General features: G+C 31.9%; 1 protein-coding gene across 1 annotated transcript in view; it reads right to left on the bottom strand.

Annotated features, from left to right (window-relative positions):
• The window catches only part of LOC148278446 (uncharacterized), a 224,739-nt gene extending 205,738 nt beyond the window's left edge, over positions 1-19,001 (bottom strand). The window contains exon 1 of the mRNA XM_088231389.1: positions 18,729-19,001. Coding sequence (XP_088087515.1) covers positions 18,729-18,913 — 185 coding nt within the window. The 5' untranslated portion in view covers positions 18,914-19,001. The remainder of the gene's footprint in view (positions 1-18,728) is intronic.
• Between the last annotated feature and the right edge of the window lie 1,712 nt (positions 19,002-20,713).

The following is a 20,713-nucleotide window of genomic DNA, read 5'->3' as shown; positions in this document are numbered from 1 at the left end:
TTTAATACGTCACTAGAATAACGCAACATGTTTGGCCTTGATAGTTATGACGTCAAGATGTCATAAACGAATTTGAATGGTCAGTAACAAAAAAAACATGAATCCAGACGTATTAGGAATGATCAATGGAATGACCGTTTTTGCGGGAATTCAAAATTACAAATTTGAACACATTTTTATTCTACTAATACGTAACAAAAATTTATTTTTTATTAGATGGTATTTTATAGACCTTTATTGCGTTAAAAAAAATAAATTAAAAGTCATATTTCCCTATTAATTCACCTACTAGGCAACATCTGAAAACACTTTTCCAAGTTAATTCAACAATGTTTTAAGTATGTCCGAATGCTTGTAGATAGGCTGGATTTCCTCCGTAGGGAGTAATTAAGATGTGAATTTGTTGCAAAAGAGAGGAAAAACATAATATGGAAATCTAAGCATTTACAGGGCTTATGACATTCATAAGCATTTACCTGTTACATTCACCATTCTGCCAATGTTTGTCGCATGCTCAAGGTAATAATTCTGAATAAGGAAATCTAGTGGATATAAGTCCGCCTCGTTATGAAGCGTTCAACTACAATTGTTGGAGTCCCGGGTTCAATTCCTTACACGGTGAAAGTGACATATTTATTTTTAAACGTTGTATAAACTGCTATATTTCATCGTTACAGGACTGGCACCTGAATGAACCTTCGGGTATCAGATGATCGAAATAAAGTTTATTTGATTTACTAATACAGTTCCCTATGAACCACTGGATCAGGAACAAATCGTCTAAATAAGCGGTTATGCACAGCTTACCATTATATTTGACTTTCGATAATGTTTTATAGTAACTATGATAATGGGAAAATAAATAAAATCATTGTTATTTACTATAAATCACCACCGCCGTTTAGATGTTCCTACAAAAAAATATATCTATAAAATACACCCAGCGCCCAGCTCGTTCTCATTGAACGGTGAAACTAGCCGATTACCTCAGCTTATATCCTCTATACAAAAAAGTACACTTTACATATTTTCCGTCTTTAACCTAGTCGCGTTTTTTTAGTACTAAAACAAGCGTGCAGATTACAAATATTATTTGAAGATTCTTTATTTGGAAACTAGTATTTCGAACATTATTTCCGAAGCACTATATTTCTTTGATAGGATACCGTTGACATATTATGTATCACATAGGACATGTGGCGTTCGCAGTGGCCGTTTTTGGCATTATTCATTTTGAAAGGAATCGGCCAGTGTATAGTGTTGACAATTACTGCTGAATGTCATTTTGGAATTTGTTAATAAACTTTTGTATTATTTTGTAAGTATTGTATCAAAACATCGCGTAGTTAATAATAATTATTAATAATTATTACTCAGGGTGCCTGGAATAATGACAAGACAGGTGCCACGATTTTGTAGCAACAATTCACGGGCAGTGTATACTTGTAATGCCGTATTAAACAGACTTCACGAACTCGGCAATAGTTATTCCCACGTATCCGATATATTTAGTATAGGGTATTGTTTATATAGAACAAACCTTTTGAACTTTTTCATGTATGGTGAATGGTAATTATATTTATTTATTCATGCATTTCATAATAAACACAGGTTTTTGTTCACTTTTCCCAGCTGTATGAAACAGTACTTATGATTTTCTTGTTGTATTACTGTAGAATGTTTTATTATTTATACTTTCTACTGAATATGCTGTATAATTTTTAGGTCTATTTTATAAAAATAAAGCTTGTATAATTTTTTGGTTTTTTTAAATATAAATTTTGGATATAAAGAAAATTTATGTTTAAAAAAGAAAAATATTAAGCCAAATATGTAGTATTATAAATGTTTGTAAAAAGTAGATTTGCCGTTCATGTTAATAAAATAAAATAAATTAATTAATTGTTGATTGAGTTGATTTTCACAGAACCACAGAAAAAAAATGACATTTATAATTATATATTACTTACATATTCTGCGCTTATATGAAGGTACAAATTAACAAGCATTTTTTGTAGGTTACATATAAAAAAACACCGCTCGCCACTGCACTAGATGCGGAAAGGATGATAGCCGTGTAAATTTTTCGATTTCATTTTACGCTGTACCATTTCTCACATTTTCATTTGTCTTTATTAATAGGATAATTCTTTATCGGATGACGTCTTTAATATTTCAAGCTTAATTTCAACGTTGCGTACTCAGCGCACCTGCTTACACTATAAGTAATACAAAAATTGGTTTATCAATGAAGCCTATATAAACTCATGCTCAGAAACAGACGTTGCAAAATCTCTAGCCGAATCTAGATTCTAGAAGAACAATTTACCCAAATCTAGTATTCAAAGATTCGCATCTCGATTAATTAGAAGCTAATACCGGATTGCCAAACATTCATTTCAATGCGATTTAACAATCAGAAGATTCAGATGTCTTTATGTGTGATAAATGTTTCTCTAAAACAATAGGCTCAATTCAATATTTCACTTAAAACGAGATTTGCTGACCTGAATTCGAAGAAGGACCAAACGAATCACGAAATCGTTTTAATCATTTTTGCAATGGTAACTAAAAAACATTGAATATAGTTTATGACTTGAAGTTTGCACGGGTTATCAAAAGAGCCACTTCAATACAAAATTACAAATTACTGCTATGAAGATCACTAACGTACGATACTTAGACACGTTATTCATTTACTGAATACATCTGACTGAGATATAGCAAATATTGCGTTGTCCTCAACAATAAAAAAAGTTATTCATACAGAGCATATCATGCAATTAGTCTTGTAAGGAAAAGATATACATTCATATTTTCACATTTATTCATATGTAACTCATTACCATCCGACACAAGCTAAGAGCTGTCAAAAATTTGAAAAATGCTCTTAAATACAACTAATCTTTATATATATAATTCCTCTGTACGTGTGATGTCACCGTACTCCTCCTAAACGGCTTAACCAATTTACGTGCGGTTTTCAGAGAAATATAGATCTTAGCGCTGTGCGTGCTCGTAGATATTAAAATTTTAAATCGAATATGGAAAAAAAAAATTAGGAGCATATATGTTTTATTCGTCGATCTACCAGGGTTGCATTCGAGGAGAATGCATTTTCAAAAATATTGAAAGATGTTGTTTGAAAAGTTTGTTTTTTAATGTTTACAAACAGCATTTGTTTTTTGTGGATCTCAATCAGATTCTTTCCTTAAATTCCTTATAACTTCTACTCATTTATTTATTTTTATTGGATTTTTGGTAACACTAAAATTATATTAAATTCAACATATTTAAAAAAAATCGTATTCCTACATAAGTACACCCCTTTGTTGGTGAGACGACCGAAGTATGACGTTTGCAAAAAGAATGCCATATTTGAAAAAATATTTATTTTGTGTTTTGGAATTCAAGCATAAACAAGTACCGAGGTACCTACTTATCAATGATTTTTTTAAAATCTAATAGCAGGTAAGCCAACGTTCGGGCAGGATAACGTCTGTCTGGTTTGCTGGTTATCTTATATTTTGCGAATGTAACTGTATTACCTAATATCTGTTTTTTTTTTTCACTGTTGCAATGCAATTAAAGCATTTTTTCATCAGATACGAAGGCATATGCCTAGCAGCACGTCTGATCACGCAGAGTCAGTAAAATATTGAGACAATGCAATATTGTTCTGTTAACAGCAGTTTAAAGGACAGGACATTGTTCCGAGACATTGTCACAGAGATAGACGAGCAGGCTATCTCCGCGGGACAATTATTACCCACATCACCGCGCGCGGCCGCAATTTCCTCGTGTAAAGGCGAACAGATATGTTCAACGCGTGCGTGTCGCTTTCGCGCATTTTTTTTGCTGAAAATATCAGCAGAAAAAACGAATCTTCATTGTTGGTTCATCCTTTAACAATTCAAATACATCTTGGTAAAATATAAATAATATTCTTCGCCAACTCACTCGTAACGAACGTCGTGGTGTATTCATATTTGAATTTGAACTGCGACCGAATTTTCGCATTGTCCCAAAGCCCTGTCCTACGCGGTCGAGGCTGTTCACGGAGCCGGGACATTGTCTTCGTGTAAACGGTGCCCGAGAATTGAAATGCCATTCTTTTGGCGCTTAAAAGGTGATTATTTAATTACACGTCGTTGATGAAGATCGCTTCATGAGTTATGGAATATTTGTAGAAATGTGGCTCGGTTAAAGAGACCTGTCAAAATAATATTTTTGTTCCATTTTTTATTATTACGATTGAAAAGTTTATTATAATGAAGATAAAATCATGTACTTACATACGTAATTTACAATAGGGGAAGGTATGGCATGACGGGCTGGGAAGGCAAGATAGGGTCTTGCGATAAAACCCAAAAACTGTCGAATAGCTGCAAGCGCATCACGCCATCTCAATTTCTCCCTGGACCTCGTGTCAATGACGTAATCGCAGTGGAAATGGGTGCACGTTCCTAAACGCAGCAATTTGATCTAATTTAATCTTATTTTGATATTTGTGATATTAAAGGAAGATTATTATGATTGAGACTGGCTGATGGTCGCTTTACAAGCTCTAACTATTGGATTTCAAAGTAAGACCATAAATTGTTAATGGAGAAATTGTATTTTATCACCATCTTACTTCATCGGTAGGGCCGTAAGCATTCGCGATTTTGGTAACTTTGGTAAGATTTTGGTTTTGTTATGTTTATGTCCCAAAACATGGTCCGGAACTACGTTAGGAAGACCGAGAAGGGAAGCGAGTTAGAAGAAAGCAAATTATGACTTTCCTTAATTTTTTTTATTTTTTTTTTATTTTTATTTTATGACATATGTTTGTAAGATAAAGGACCGAAGTTTATGTCAAAGAATTTATAGAAGGAAATATGTTTTATTGATGTTTAAACATAAAGAGCCCATCTTGCCCCGCATTCCCCTACTATAGATTCACGGACAAATTTAAAGGTCATTAAGTTTTTAATATTACATTTTGATAATACAGTTAAATTTGTCTTAGGTTATTCTTTCTAATGTGGATTTAATTGTGGAGTGGTGGGTTTATAAACTAGTATTTTATTATTACGCTTAAAATTACACAAAGAAAAAAATCATTAAATCCAAACATCGATAAATAAAGTTGTATTTAAATAATGTCAAATATAATTGAAATCCTGAAAAACACCTAATATTAAATGTCAAACTATTTACGTTTCGCGAAGTATAATCCTGCTGCGCAATTGCATATTTAAATTTCACCGGTGTAAATATGGAAAATATTCCAAAACAGCTAATTTTATATACTTATTTATTATTTATCATGCTATTAATTGCTTTACGCCGGCGGTTGGCAAGCCAAATATCAAGAAAAGTAGTCGCCATAGTAATTGTAATTTAATTTTCAATTTTTTATATTAGATACTCTTTGCGTTATTTTTTATAGTAAATGCCAATTTTTCACCAGTGAACTGTATTTATTTACGAGGAAAACAAAAAACAAACCGAGTCATGACTGCGATAGCTTAAGCATGTTCATTATTGTTTATTGCGATCGCTCAAATGCTTAGCATGTTTTTAAGCACGTCGATGGTATTTACAATTAATTAAATTCGCCTTACAATGCCCGGTATTTTCTGTGGTATTTTTAAATTTGACTCTTAAAATATAGGAAGACCACTGTAGCATAATAATTACTGAAGTTTTTATGTCAATATTTTACTCTATTGTTTTCAAAGAATACTGAAGTTTGTGGTATATCTGGCTCATAAAATCGTACAGATACGTGAGTGTTCTCCTAAGATATTTTTTTGATGAGGTCAAACTGCATTCGTAGCCATATCAACACAGCCAAATTTAATCTTGCGACAGTGTACTTCTGGGGATGCGACATTGTCACATTCTGAACGCGCCTAACGGTCCATAAGTAAGTAAGTCTTGCGCCAACTTAGAATTAACGGCTTACACCATGAACGTACAAAAATCATTTCTTATCCTTCGGGTACTAAACACAGTCTTATTAAACATTTAAGCACGCCGTATCTGTATGTATTTATTAGCTAAACAATACAATAATAATAATTCATAATTACGCCAAATGCAAAAACGGTAATTAAAAAAACAAAGCATTGTAAGAAATCAGATAATATACAATATTTTCTATTTTATTAATTTAATTCATTTCAACGCACATGAGGCTTTTACATATAAATAATATAACATATAGATACTAAAATTACAGTTTAAATGAATATAAGAAACATATTGATAATAGTAACCGTGAAAACCTTCGCACCTACATATATAAGAAAGTAGTGTCAAAAATGCAGCAGAGAAAAATATAAAGAAAAAGAGTAAATAAGAGAGAAAATGCTGTATAAGTTATGAAAGACAACTAGATAAACAAATATAATTTAAAGAAATGTGACTTATAGAAATACAGTATAAAATTTGAAACAGGTAAATACATTATAATAAATATAAAGCATTATTTTAAAAATAATAAGTATTTGTAGTTTGTTACAGAATTTAAGTTCGCTTATTAAAAACAAAGGTCATATTTATTTTCGTTTGATAGGGTAAATAAATATTGTATGTACAGAAAGCTGGAACACCACACGCAACGTATCTCCGTCATCTGTTACGCAAAGGTTAGGTGATCAGTCTTACGTTTCAGGGGCCAGTCCAGAAAGTGAAATATCTCACCGTACTACACAACCAAATACTAATATTTCACGTCAACTCTGCCTTAAATCCGATCCGGGGCCTCAAGCACGATAGGCGAACGCGCAAACCACCATACAACGAGGCGGGCTCAACTTCACTAGATTTCCTTTTTCGAGATTTTCAACTGAGAATTTCCGTCGAGTCGAAAGCGCTCGTCCAGAATTTTATTGGTATTTTACACTTATAGTAGAATTTAATTAATCGGACACGGGCCAATTCGTTTTAAAATATGACACACGGGTGCACTCAGGATGCTCTGAAATGTGTACCAATGCATTTCTCTATACACCAGTAGGCGGATATGTTTAAAATGATGACGATTTAAAAAAATCTTATTGCGTATTAAATAATTTACAAATTGGGCAATTACTGTCATATTTTATTACATTTGTGATAAATAATTCGCGGTAGTTCAATTTTACACCTACATTTCCAAATAACAAAACTGCATTTAGATTCTCGTTAGGCGTGCGTCTTCCTAAATTCGATATGTATGCTAATTTATTGAAATAGGAGCAATATGTTTGGACCTACCTTGTTCAGAGTTTGCAAGTATCAAGGCGAGCGAGATGTGTGCGCTTATAAAAACCACACTGATTAAAAAATATATATACAAACTGTTTCGATTTATGGTGATTTCAAATCTGAAAGGGCTTGAAGGGGAAAAAAAGAACTTATTGATAAATTCTGTATGCGAGAGATAAACACAGTAACTCCAAATACGATGAAGATTAAGGTCCCGGGTTCGATTCCTAGGAAAGTTGGCGTGAAATATTTATTTTTAAATATGGTTTTAGACTAAAGGATTTTATTGTCCTTGGACTGGCATCTGAAGCGTAAGACTGATCACCTTAGCTTTATGTAATAAATAATCAGGCTACGTTGCATTTATTTTAACGGTTCAATGTCCTGTGCACCATCGGATGTGGATAAGGGCTTGATGATGATGACTATTGTATTTAGGTCCAGTTGCGTCGAAAAAACTTAAGGATAACATTTAGTTAACTTTTTTCATACGTAAAAGTAATTTAAATTTAAGGTTAATTTTTTTATCCAACTGGTCCGTAATAATTTACGTGGATTCAAAAAGTTTTTGTTTTTGAGATCTTATTTCATTTTGTTATTAAATCATTTTTTTACGAACTCTACCTACATTTTTATAACATAAAGTGGTCACAAATATTTCATATTACAAACTGTTTCAATCTATTAACTTGATATAATTCTAAATTACTTGACTGAATTGGTTGCTGCAATTTACCTTATTATGAAATTCTACGTTCTTACCTTAAACTATAAATAAGTTTAAAATATACACGATCTTAGCAATAAATAACGCATCTAAATATTACAAACCCAATATAAATCATAAATTTGGTTAGTTATTAAGCCCTTTTTCGTATATACAAACGATTTATGAAATACATCACGATTTTTTCACCAAGCAAAATATAATTTTAAAACGCCGTTGGATTGACTCACTTTTTCAGAGTAGATACTTTATTTATTTATTTTATAAATTTATTGAAAAAAAATTGTATCCATACTTTAACAAGGAATCGATAAAACCAATTAATGTAAAATGAAAACGGAGTGTTCTCTGTTTATGATAGTCTCCATCTAACATGGCTCAGCCTTTTCTAAGATGGAAATTTGTTATCTTTAGAGCATAAGTAGTCCTATACTAATAAAACAATAACATAAAAAAGAAAAACTAAAACTACTTAATTATAAATGCCTAGCTAATCAAATGTAAGAAATTAAAAATCGTTATTATACCAATATAAAGTATATATATGTGCAAAGAATACATGTTACTTTAACATAAATACTGTAGTATAATATATAAAAAAAACAATATGAAGCAATGAAATAAATCAAAATATAAATAATATGTGTACCAATTATATAAAGTACTACGTATTTTGATTTACATATATTTTTCAAAAAATCTCAAGCTTTACTTTTTATATGTGCAGTTATTTTTTTTAAAATTTTTTTTTTACATTTTGAGTCTTTTATATTTGGCAATAAATCATTAAATATTTTTGGAGCAATTACATTACATTGCTTTTTACCAAAGGCGGTTGATACAAATGGGACAATACAGTTCATTTGTGTTGCTGAACGAGTGTTTATATTTTGTTGGGTTCTTTTAATCTCACTTTAGTTTAAATACTTCAGTTATAGGTATTGTTAATAAAATAAAAATATTTTAAAAAATGGGGTTGGCAGATACGCCTACCATGCTTGAGGTCCGTGGTTCAATTTCAGGCAGGGTCGACTATTTATTTTAAAGGAGATTATTTATTTTATTTTATTACACTGCAATATTTCACTGTCCGTGGACTTGCACCTGAAGAGTAAAATTAATCATCTTGCCTTCGATCGAGGCAAGCTGCATTTTGTGTTCCAATGTAGCGCTCTATGCACCGTTGAGAGCAGACAGGTGTATTTATTTATTTCTTATACTTCTAATAACAACATGATGATGATCATCATTTCAAAAGCAGAATACAAATTTTCTTTGAAAAAAATAAGTGTATTGTAAAATTTATTTGAGTGTCACATAAATTTAATTCATAAGTGGAAGAGATTTTTTTTTCTTTAATTGTTTAAATTATCTATCAAAGCTAAAAATATAATTTACGCAATATTTTAAACTCCGAAAAATATTTTTAAAATGATACCGGATTGAATATACAAATAAATGTTAAACTATCAATTGATTTATTTATTTATTTACATACATCAGTTTATTGTACATTATTTGAGAATTAAGTTACAACTCCATGGGACTTAAAGTCCTGTGTTGAGATGGGACGAGCAATTATATTACACAGACACATGAGTATATCACCACAAATATAATAAATACAAAAAATATTTTTTTAGAAACATATATTATATGGCACATCAATATGGTAAACAGTAAACTCAAACATTCGGAAAATCATTAAGGAGTTTCCCACTCAAATCCCTCCCACTGAGGAAAATCCAGTCCTCAACTACTTTCTTAAAAATAGTTTTTGTCCTTGAGAGCTTAATACGCTATTCCAAAATATTGAACAGTCTCGGTGCGATAAATGAGAGATGTATCTTAGCAAAAGTCTTACAAATATTTTGCTGAGACCTCTCCTTATTGTTTGAGCAGAAGTGCGTAAGTACTTGTACAGTTGTCTCATATCCAGCACCTTCATGTGTTGGAACAACCGTTCTATTGGAGGGCGCCGGAATATTATTCTTAATAATAATTTCTGTGAAATTATGAGAGGCTTTAAAATGGATGCCGTACAACCCCCTAGCCAGCTATTCCATAGTTTGCAGAGTAAAGTACACACTTTTGAGAGTGCCAATATTTAGAATGTCTAAGAGAGCAGAATAGATGGCACAGCTTTCTCAACCTAGAGTCTAGTTACTGGACCTGAGCCTCCCATCGCAAATTCCTATTAGTGAAAACACCATGGTATTTTATGGAATCTACCCGTTGCAGAAGTTGGTATGTTTATTCACAGTAAACTCCTAGATTAATCGTATTGCTTGGTATTGAACTATAATGATTGCCAATTAAAAAGTATAGAGCATACTTTGGACTTAATGACTTAGCAAATAATAATTTCTAACAATATTAGATAGCTCTCAGCTGTAGGCAAATTAGAATTGAATCCTGTTTTGTTCGTGAAAATGGGTTAATGTTCTTGATTTTTGTACCGCGTCGGTCGGCGTCGCGGATTTAGCCGGCTGTTTATTTTGATCGGCGAAATTCTGTCGTCATCGATGTGGAATACTCGTATGTGTATGTGCGTACAAATGTATAGACGGATTCATCTTGGCTTTGGCGGTGGTTGACATTTCATTTGCCAAGGTAGACCTGTCCGAGAGAGACATGGCAAATCAGGTGCGACTGACGTGTGCTATCGAATAGCTGGACCGCCTCTCGAAACTTGCCGAATATCGATTATTTCGATTAATTATTTTTGAAATAAGGAGGTTTGCTATTTATTGACCTATTTCTTTATTTGAAGAAAACAGCATACATTACAACAAAAACTAATATTTACAAATAAACCACAACTATAGGTCAATTATAGTTTTATGTACCTATATTACTCAATACAATGCCAAAAACAAAACAAAAAACATGCTTGGCTACTTCGTATCACTCTACTTGTTAAAAAAATATATATTACAATATTTTTTTTATTTTTTATTTTATTGAAATAAATGGCACTTAGTGCCTTTTACATATTAGTTACAAATACAATTAAATATACATACATGTAAGCTTAATTTAAGTAATACAGAGCATTTAAAACAATATTATTAATTTAGAAAGTCTAAGAAATATAAACTATATAATACTCAAATATAAATAAAACATACCAAGAGAAAAAGTTTTTTGCTGACTCGGTCTTAAAAAATCTTATCGATTCGGACCCTAGATTAGATGTTTAAAAAATCAATTGAAAATAATACGAATAAAAAAATTATTGATATTATTTTTATAAACAGTGTATAATACCGCGTCTCATGTATCTAATATTGTGTTGTCTGACTATTTTGGGTTGTATTAACTGATATTACGAATTGTTACAAAAATATTTTCTTTTTATGTAACGTCTCAAATTAGTTTATTTTTATAACTCCTGGGAGTGTAATATCGTGTTTATGTATTGTATGTTTTATTAATAATAATAATAAAAATAAAATGTGTATGAAAAAAAAGGTTGTTAAATACATATATTAATTATAAGTATTATTTGAAATTAAGGCTCTAGAATTTTCTTAGAAAAAAAAATGTAGTAAACATTTTGGATTCTGGGAAAATTTGCATTTATATTATTATTTGTGCTCTTTATAACAACATGAAATAATCGCTGCACCAAAGTTGATATAATTATTGGATTATTTAATTTGTGTCCGTGCGGGTGAAGAACCAGAACCCTGGACGAGTGCTTTCGACTCGATGGCTACTCTTAAATAAAAATCCAGAACAAGAAAATCAAATGGTAAAAGGTCCGCCTCGTAGTGTAGTAGTGGTCGGTACGTTCGCTCACTAAGATCCTAAGTTCGATTCTGATAGAGTGGATGAGAAATATTGATTTTGAATTTGGCTCTATACTAATATTTCATTGTTCCTGGACTAGCACCTCAAGTGCAGGATTTTACTTCCCATGTAACAAAAAATATCCAGACACGCTGCATTGGAATATAAATACAGTGTTCTATGCACTAATGTGTGCAGATAGAAAAATGATGGTGACGTACATTTGTTTTCATTAAATCTTTAAGTAGAGATTGTCAAAAAATAATAAGAATAGTAAAAATTGTACAAAACTAGAACGGATTTTTATGATTTCATCTAGCAACAAAATTATGCTATCGATGGATATTTTCGAAGAATTATTTCTGACATTAGATTTGTTATAGTTTCATGTAATTTTTTATATTTTTTTATTTATAAATCATATAACACAAAGTATAATACATCTAAATTACATTCCCAGGAGTTACAACAACTTAATTCGGGACTTAAATAATATTAAGATAAAAAAAACGGATATTGAAAACAACAAAGAAACAAAGCTTGTTTAGCAGCTTCATAACTAAATATAACACAACAATGTAAACGTCAAAAACCTTTTCCTACGCAAGCAGAATTAACATATAAAAACACATTCAAGAATGAAGGAAATGGTGAATCTAGAGCTAAGGGAGATAAGTTCGTTAAAATTACATGCCGACTGATATTATGCGGTAATATTGTCATTTAAATCATATAGTAAGTTGATAACTATGTAAATCATTTTAAAAAACGCAGAACGCAACGTCAAAATCCAAACATTCTTATTTCATTCCCAAAATGCTTTTGATACTTGTTTTAAGGTTATTTATCAATCGTAGAGCGCCTGTTCAGTTTTACGGACTCATTTTTCAAACGCTAATAACTTTTCAGGTACTAGGTACTTACTAGCGAGAAAGAAAACATGCCCTTAGTAATATTTATTCATTTCTTTATATATACGCCCAATGTGCATTTTTCAGGACATATTTATACATAGAAAATTATTATAAAATAAAGTAGAAAGACGCAATGGTATAAAGTAGACTTGGTGGTAGTGGAAGCGGGAGAGAGGTGTTTATAATTGAATTTGATTCAGTGATCGTTTGAAAGAAGACAACTTGTTATCAAAGAAATCAAGACTGGTAGGTTTGTTGGCAGACCTAAGAATTCTGGGCATAGGAAAATGAAAACCATAGTTAGTTCTATGGTTATTGGTATTATCGTATTGTTAATATAACTTCGTAATGGATTGGTATTGGCTATCACGTAATTTATTTTATTTTTTCAATGTTCATGTTAAACCACATTTTTGTTTTTTTTAGTATTTTTTTATTTTTTACATCGTAAAATATCATGGACAAGATCGATATTCTCAAAACGCGTTTGATTAAAGCGAAAAAAAAAGGAAAATTTGGTGTAATGTTTTTTGTTGTGTTCTCTTGTTCTCTTCAATTAGTTTGAAAAAAACGGACAAAACCATAGTATCCTGAAGTAGTACGCTGAATTACAATTAAAAAAATACAAAACAATGTAATAAATGTCAATCCACCCTAATTTTGTACCTGAAACAGGCCAATACAACTCAATTTTAATCCAAAGAAGAAATTTTAAAAACATGATATATATCTCAGATAAGCGTACATACGTCAAAGGAATGAAATCAAACACAGACTTACAATATGTTTTTTTTTTTGGTAATACCGTTTCGGCTACCATTGCAGGAGCCATCTTCAGGGTAAACTGAGTGACACGGTATCACCCAAAAAAGAAACATATTGATAACAGTGACCGTGAAAACCTTCGCACCTACACAGACTTACAAATTAATATGTTGGCACTAAAAAAGGTTTGAAAAGTTTCAAATGTACAGTTAAGAGTTTAGGTTTTTTTAATATTTCTTATCCAATTATTATGTTTCTCTAGAAGACAATTAATATTTAAGAAAACTTATATTTCTACGAGTGCAGTAGCCCGTAACAACTCAAAGTGCTTTTTTTTTCATTTCTTCGCGTTAGTTATTCGCTATGTTTCTGCAATTCGAAAGTAAATATTTACCAGTAATGACAACATTACTGTTTTTGCAAAGCGTTTTGTGGTAAAATCGCAAGACGTGTGGATAGGTACGTTGTTATAATTACATGGCGACATCAACTAGCTGTAGAACGCACCAAATATTTAACTTGGTATTTTGATTTACCTCTCCAAATGATGATCTTTTCTTAATCCCATTTTAATAAACAAAACTTTTCTTAATAAACTAAACAATTTTAACTAAACATTTGGTGTTTTTTTTTCATTTTTCTACAAACATTATCATACACCCTCTCATCCATTTTAATTTTGTAAAATAAAAAAAATTAAATAATAATGTTTGGAGCACTAATTTTGTTACTAATTACAATTAAAATTGAAATAAAACTTAGTTTGTACCCCTTATTATTACAAAAAGAGTTGACTTGTTTAGATTTAATATTTAGTAGACACTGTTAAAATAAAATACGATAAGATTCATTACTCAATTATACCTTAACAAAGAAGCTTGTCAAAACCAGTCAATAAAAAATAAACAAAGCCGTTTTATTTTGTTTTTTTTTTTTTAATACAATTAACTTGAATTTATTTATTTATTTATTTATTTATTTATTTATTTATTTATTTATTTATTTATTTATTTATTTATTTATTTATTTATTTATTTATTTATTTATTTATTTATTTATTTATTTATTAATTTATTTATTTATTTATTTATTTATTTATTTATTTATTTATTTATTTATTTATTTATTTATTTATTTATTTATTTATTTATTTATTTATTTATTTATTTATTTATTTATTTATTTATTTATTTATTTATTTATTTATTTATTTATTAAAGGACATTGTCCATGTATACAAATTATAAGGTTTAAATATTTTAATAAAAGAATAGTTTAAAACATTAAAAAAAAGAAAAAAAGCATTGTCAACCATAAGGGACATCAAGGCAAGATCTGGACTATTTATTTAGTGCTCGTTTAAATCTTTGTAAACTTTAACTAAAAAAGTCCAGATCTTGTCTTGAGTTAACAATACGACAAAGACGGGTCATTGGAGAACTAAGGCCATAGTTTGTTCTATGCTGATCGATGAACAGTACTTCATTGTTTCTCAACCTACGGGTCGGAATATTGAATTTTACTTGTCCCATGGAACATCGATCATACCATTTAGTATGCCGAACATATATATGGAGTCAATTTCTACGTTCTACGTTTTTGTAGACTAGAAATATTTTTGCCTTTGTTTCTACAATATTACTACAATCCAATCCTTTTATATTTATTTATTAATTTTCGTCAATGCGCAATGATTTTATTTTTAGATTATATGTTGATTTGCAAAAATTAGCATAGCTTAAATTATTGGCATCAACTAAGTGAATGTTCATTCAGATAAAAAAAAATACAATTTATTTTGGTGACTTTACTCAAAGTAAATAAGTAGTCATATTGTTTAAGGTGTGAAATCGCAAAACAAGTACGTTAAAATTAATTTCGTTAAATTTTTATGATTTAAAATTAATGAACTTATAAGTAACAAGGATTTTTTTTTACTATTATTATTTTAGACTGAATGATTAGTGGTGTTCAAAAATTAATATGAAGTCTAATAAATATACTGAAAATTGCCTTTTTTTTGCTAAATTCAACTACGGAGCAGAATCAAATTATTAAAATAAATTTATGATTATTGATTTTATTTATGTAGAATTACCTGAAAAACAAGCTTTCGTTTCAGATAGTTTATAAGCGAGGTATCGTCAGTGCAATTCTGCATCAATTCATATCGAATAGTGCATAATCGCTAGTATTAGGTATAGAAAGCAGTTTACAGAATTCAACTTTAACAACTACGAGTAATACATTAATCCATTTATGAAACTCCATGTCTCGTTTTACTAATATTCTCCTATACCTATGAAATTATAATTAAAAAATAAAATTAGAATGGGAGTGCCTTCCTTATTCTACCACTTTAATAATGGTGGTATTCCCATCCTTATTCTGCCACTATGCTTAGGCGTAACTTTATACCAAGTTTATAAGTAAGGCCTTTTTTGTGATTTTGACTTGTGTACATAGATATTTATGATACTATTATTGACAACATTGTAAGACATTTGGATGGATTGTATCTAATTAATCTAAATGCAAGCAACTAGAAAAATGTATCCTAAATAATGAACGTTATTTTGAGTTTATCCAAAGTTTTGTAGACAAGAGCTGGTTTTAGCAACAGAGATGGAGAAAATTTTAGAAAATAAAGTTTTTTTTAATATTTCAGTCAGATAAATCTCACCGGTATCAATGAGGTTTCAAATTTTTTACTTCACAATCAACAGTTGGAAGAATTGGAGAAGTATCGGTGTTCAAACATAAACAGAATGATGAATGGTGACTACTTAAACCGGCCAATGACAGGTCATAAGCCCCGTAATTATAATTCTATGATCATCATCATTTTCCTATACGCACCCAGTGGTACATAGGGTGCTGAATGAAAACACCGTCGCAGCGTATCTTACCACTTTATTAGATGGAAGATTAGGTGATCAGTCTTACACTTCAGGTGCAAGTCCAAGCACTATAAAACATTGCAATGTAGAACCACACTAGACTTAAAAACAATCTTTCAAGTCCCAGCCAGGAATCGAATCTAAGACCTCAAACATGGTAGGCAAACGCTCGAACCACTATACAACGAGACGGACTTACCTCCACTCGATTTTTACCTGAAATCAGCCGTCGAGCCGAAAGCACTTCTCCAGAGTTCCGCCTCTATTTGACACACAGAACTATATTCTTCATCCGCCCGGACACAGAAAAATTCCGTTAAGTATTGTGTGGCTGTGGTGTAACACGAGACATAGGATATAAGACTTGATGTATGTCCCTTATTTATTTATATGATGAAGATTTTTTTTTTGTAAATTTCAGATAGTAATTTTCACATCGGATTTGAAAACTCTTTTCAAATATTTGTGTAAAAGAAACAAAAACAAAAAAACAGATTCGTTTAATTTGTTGGTTAGGCAGTCGGTTAGTAATTAGGCAGTTAACGGGAGTGCACGCTAGTTATAAGACCGGCATATTTATGATTTTTAATTTATTTAGATTTTTGAAAAGGAATTATTTAACAGTACGTTTTTTTTTAAAGGATTAACCCGCTAAGCCTCTATTTTAAGGCTTGTCAGTAGGTGGGATAGAGGGGATATGGAAAGAGGTAATGAAAAATACATTACAACACCCAGACCAATTGAGAAAAAAATATTTCTTGGATTTTTTTCTTGCAACTGGCGGGATTCGAACCCGCGACGCCAGTTTCACAGTTAGCCGTCTAACCAACTACGCCACGGCGCCTGTCAAATATCTCTATGTTTTTTGTACGACTGTCTGAACTTCAAAATATTCTGTAATTTGCTTGGGGTAACACGATGTAACATCACCGCGTGTAAAGGAATTTTGTAGCACAGCCTTTTAAGAGTTTAAAAGAAAACAACTTTAACCTTTAAAAACCCTAAAAATGAATTAATTTAATCTGGTCCCTCGCCTTAAGTTTAACAATTTAAATAAAAAAATAATCACACACATCTTGTAACGTTTTATTGTTTAGTTAATCGTTCGCGAGAAAATAAAACAAACACATTTCAACACTCGGTGGACAAAACATAAAATACACATGTTCATGTGACCGTTTGTCTAAGTACCGCTATTGAAACGTGTTTTCTTTTAAAATTAACACTTTTTAATGTCGCGGGAAGGCACCTCCGAAAATCACATTTTCACGTTATCTTCATTCCGATCGGTTCACTGGAACTTTCGCTCTCGAAAGAGGGTCAAACGAAATTTTGAGAGAAAAATAATATTTATGGTTTAACTCTTAAAAGAAATCCCCCACCAGAAAAACAAATTAAACTTTCGCAAATATGTGTAAGTAATTATATCATGTAACTGGAATATTCCTTCCAATCGTACTTGGTACGAATATTTGATATTACAATAATAAATATAACATAAGAACTAACGTTGCATGCTATCGTCTGATAATATTAATTCTTACATTAGAATCCTTGTGAATTTAATTTAGATTAATTATTTTCACATTGATTACAAGGTAACTCGTGAAAATAAAAACGGTAAAGATGATAAATTGTTATGATTATCTCACGATCAACTTGTTACGTTAATAGTTTTAGTGAATTCTTTTACCGGAAGGTTTATGTATGTAACGCTTGACAAGAGTTTACTCTTTTAATCGCGCTACGAAGGTTTGTAAATGTTTGAATTGTGCTACGGAAATAAAAACATTTCAGCTATCTTTTAGATTTTTTTTCGCACAAAAACAAACACGGGATATTTTTTAATATTTGCCAAAATGCGATTTGGCGAACGAGGTTTCTCAATTAGCTCATAAAAATCGCTAACTGATCGTACATAATAATCAATAAATTCATAACTGGTTCAGTACAGTATATTAGTTAGTATAGAAATTGAATTCTGATAACCAGTATGTATTGCATTTTCAATCGATCGGCGATGCGCATCGACAAGTAAATGATTGATAATGATGAATCACGAAATCACCAGTGTGAAAGCTTACGCATTTGAATACATGGAAAAAAACAATGAGCAGAAAAAAACATTTTCATAGTCAATGTTACCCGGAGGAAGCAGAATTTTTAGTTAGAATGATCTACAAATGATACCCTCTGCCGTATATTTCATGAACGGATAATATCAGACGTAAAATTGCGTATCGAATCTGTAATACTAATAAATAAAAAACACATGGCACATTTGGATGCAAAATACTAGTACGTTGTGTTTAGCGTCATTTTTCAAACTGAACCGCGCATCGTTCGTCAATCGTCAGTCCGAGTTCTGATACGAGGGAAGGTACATACCTGTTTCTGGAAGAAGCACCCCTCGCCGCGGCGGCCAAGGGGGAGGTGGTATTGCGGGCGACGGGGCGGGCCTGCGAGGCCGAGGTGCGAGGGAGGCGCCCCCCGCTCCCCGCCGCGCCGCCTCCGCCCAAGAGCAGGCTAGCTGCGCACAGCCACAAGACAACCCTCATCATCACTATGTTCATGCACTGGGACGGGGCTTCTCTACAGGTGCCGGTGGCTACGGGAGAGCATCGCTAGACGGAGGGAACTTCCACAGCACTGTGCGCGAGCTGGCGGTTTGCAGCTGACTGACAGCGCTGGTCGCTGGCACTTTCACTCGCCTCTGGTGGGGCCCACGCGCCACCAATGTCATCCCCGCCAGCGCCGACACTCTTGGCGGATAATTGTTTTCCAATTCATTATACGCGGTTCCATTGCCCAGCTGGCTCTACGATTGTGACTTGTAATACATAATATTTTAATTTCTATTACGATATGACAGGTCTCGAAGTACGATGTTCTCGGATCTGTCTGCCGTGCGCGGTGCGTTCACTTCCTGAATATTATGACTTTAACTTCACTCCGAAATCTCGGCATCGAGTGCCGGAGACCTTATAATAAACCTGATTCGAGAGATAAACCAAACGAACTGTCGAAAACGGGCAAATTAACAATGAGAACGAAAAGTTATTCCCGTGGACTGTCAAACCTAAAATTTAACGGTTCACGAAAAATTCACGATTCTATCTAACGTGCTTTGCCTCCATGCTATTTGTGATTCGTTCCTCTAAAATACAAAATCAATTGTCTTCCAAGCTCCACATTCAAATGAATTCAACCAAATAAACCATATTTCAATATTATGTTAATAAAATTTGTATAAAACCACTCACCGACTTATCTGTCTACCGGTTTCGAGACGTTACCCGTCTCTTCGTCAGGACAACAACACTATACCAACATGCAAATACCACTACACACATAGTAGATTTGCAAAAATATAAAATCGACATGCAGGTTAGACACATGCTTCACTACGCCACCACCGAGGGTTAATGACTTATGAAGCTAATATTTCAAAAGGATTAACAATCGGAAAAGGAGGAAAAAGGGAGGGGGAGGGTAGGGTGACCATTACAATGAAATATCGAATAATGGACTATATTGGAAAGTTACTTGATTATTCATTAATGGGACATTATTTTTCTCGAAACCGGTAGACAGATAAGTCGGTGAGTGGTTTTATACAAATTTTATTAACATAATATTAAAATGTTGGACCACAAAGTTAATGCTTTGAATATTAAAAACCATATTTCTTTTAATCCTCTCCTGTCTAGTTTCTAACGTATCCATCTCACATTACCATCCCTTGAAGACAATAATACTCAATTTATTAGTTTCATTGGCAGCATACTGATAAAATAAAATAGGAAATAATTAATTAGTTAGGTATACCTTGAGAAAGAAGCTTGTTTAGCTTCGAAACCGGACGGTGGAAAAAAATGGTTTTAAACAAAGTTGTTTTATTTATTTTATTGACTATTTTTAAGATTATTTTTAGTAAAATTAACAACCCAAATCTTCTGATATCCTTGATTATTTCTGAGTATGTCTTTAGATTGTTTTTCAAGAGAAAATGGACACCTCAGTGTATTTGATTAACTTAATAAATTTTCCACACGATTGAAGCAACACATTTCTTTATTCGTTCACACGATCATGATTCTGTCAGTCGACCCGAAGGTGGCACTTGCAAAATAAATTGGCTCGACAGTCATCACAGCGAAATGTCTTACTCACATCGAACACCTTTCATATATTTATTTATTTAAATGTAAAATACAACGCGACTGCCAATCAAACGCAGTTTTGCAGAAAGCAGCCAGTGCAAAATTTTGAAAAAATGCAATATTGGTGTTTTGGAATTCAGGAAGGCCAATTCTATGTTCTGCAGTAAACAGCCAGGCAACTTTCATGCGAGAAAACTGCAATAATCGCCT

The sequence above is a fragment of the Micrasema longulum genome, unplaced genomic scaffold (genome assembly GCF_059751315.1).
Source record: "Micrasema longulum isolate JH-2025_06_02 unplaced genomic scaffold, ASM5975131v1 h1tg000880l, whole genome shotgun sequence".
NCBI classification, from domain to species: domain Eukaryota; kingdom Metazoa; phylum Arthropoda; class Insecta; order Trichoptera; family Brachycentridae; genus Micrasema; species Micrasema longulum.
Note: the sequence above shows the minus strand (reverse complement) of the source record. Positions and strands in the feature narration are given on the sequence as shown.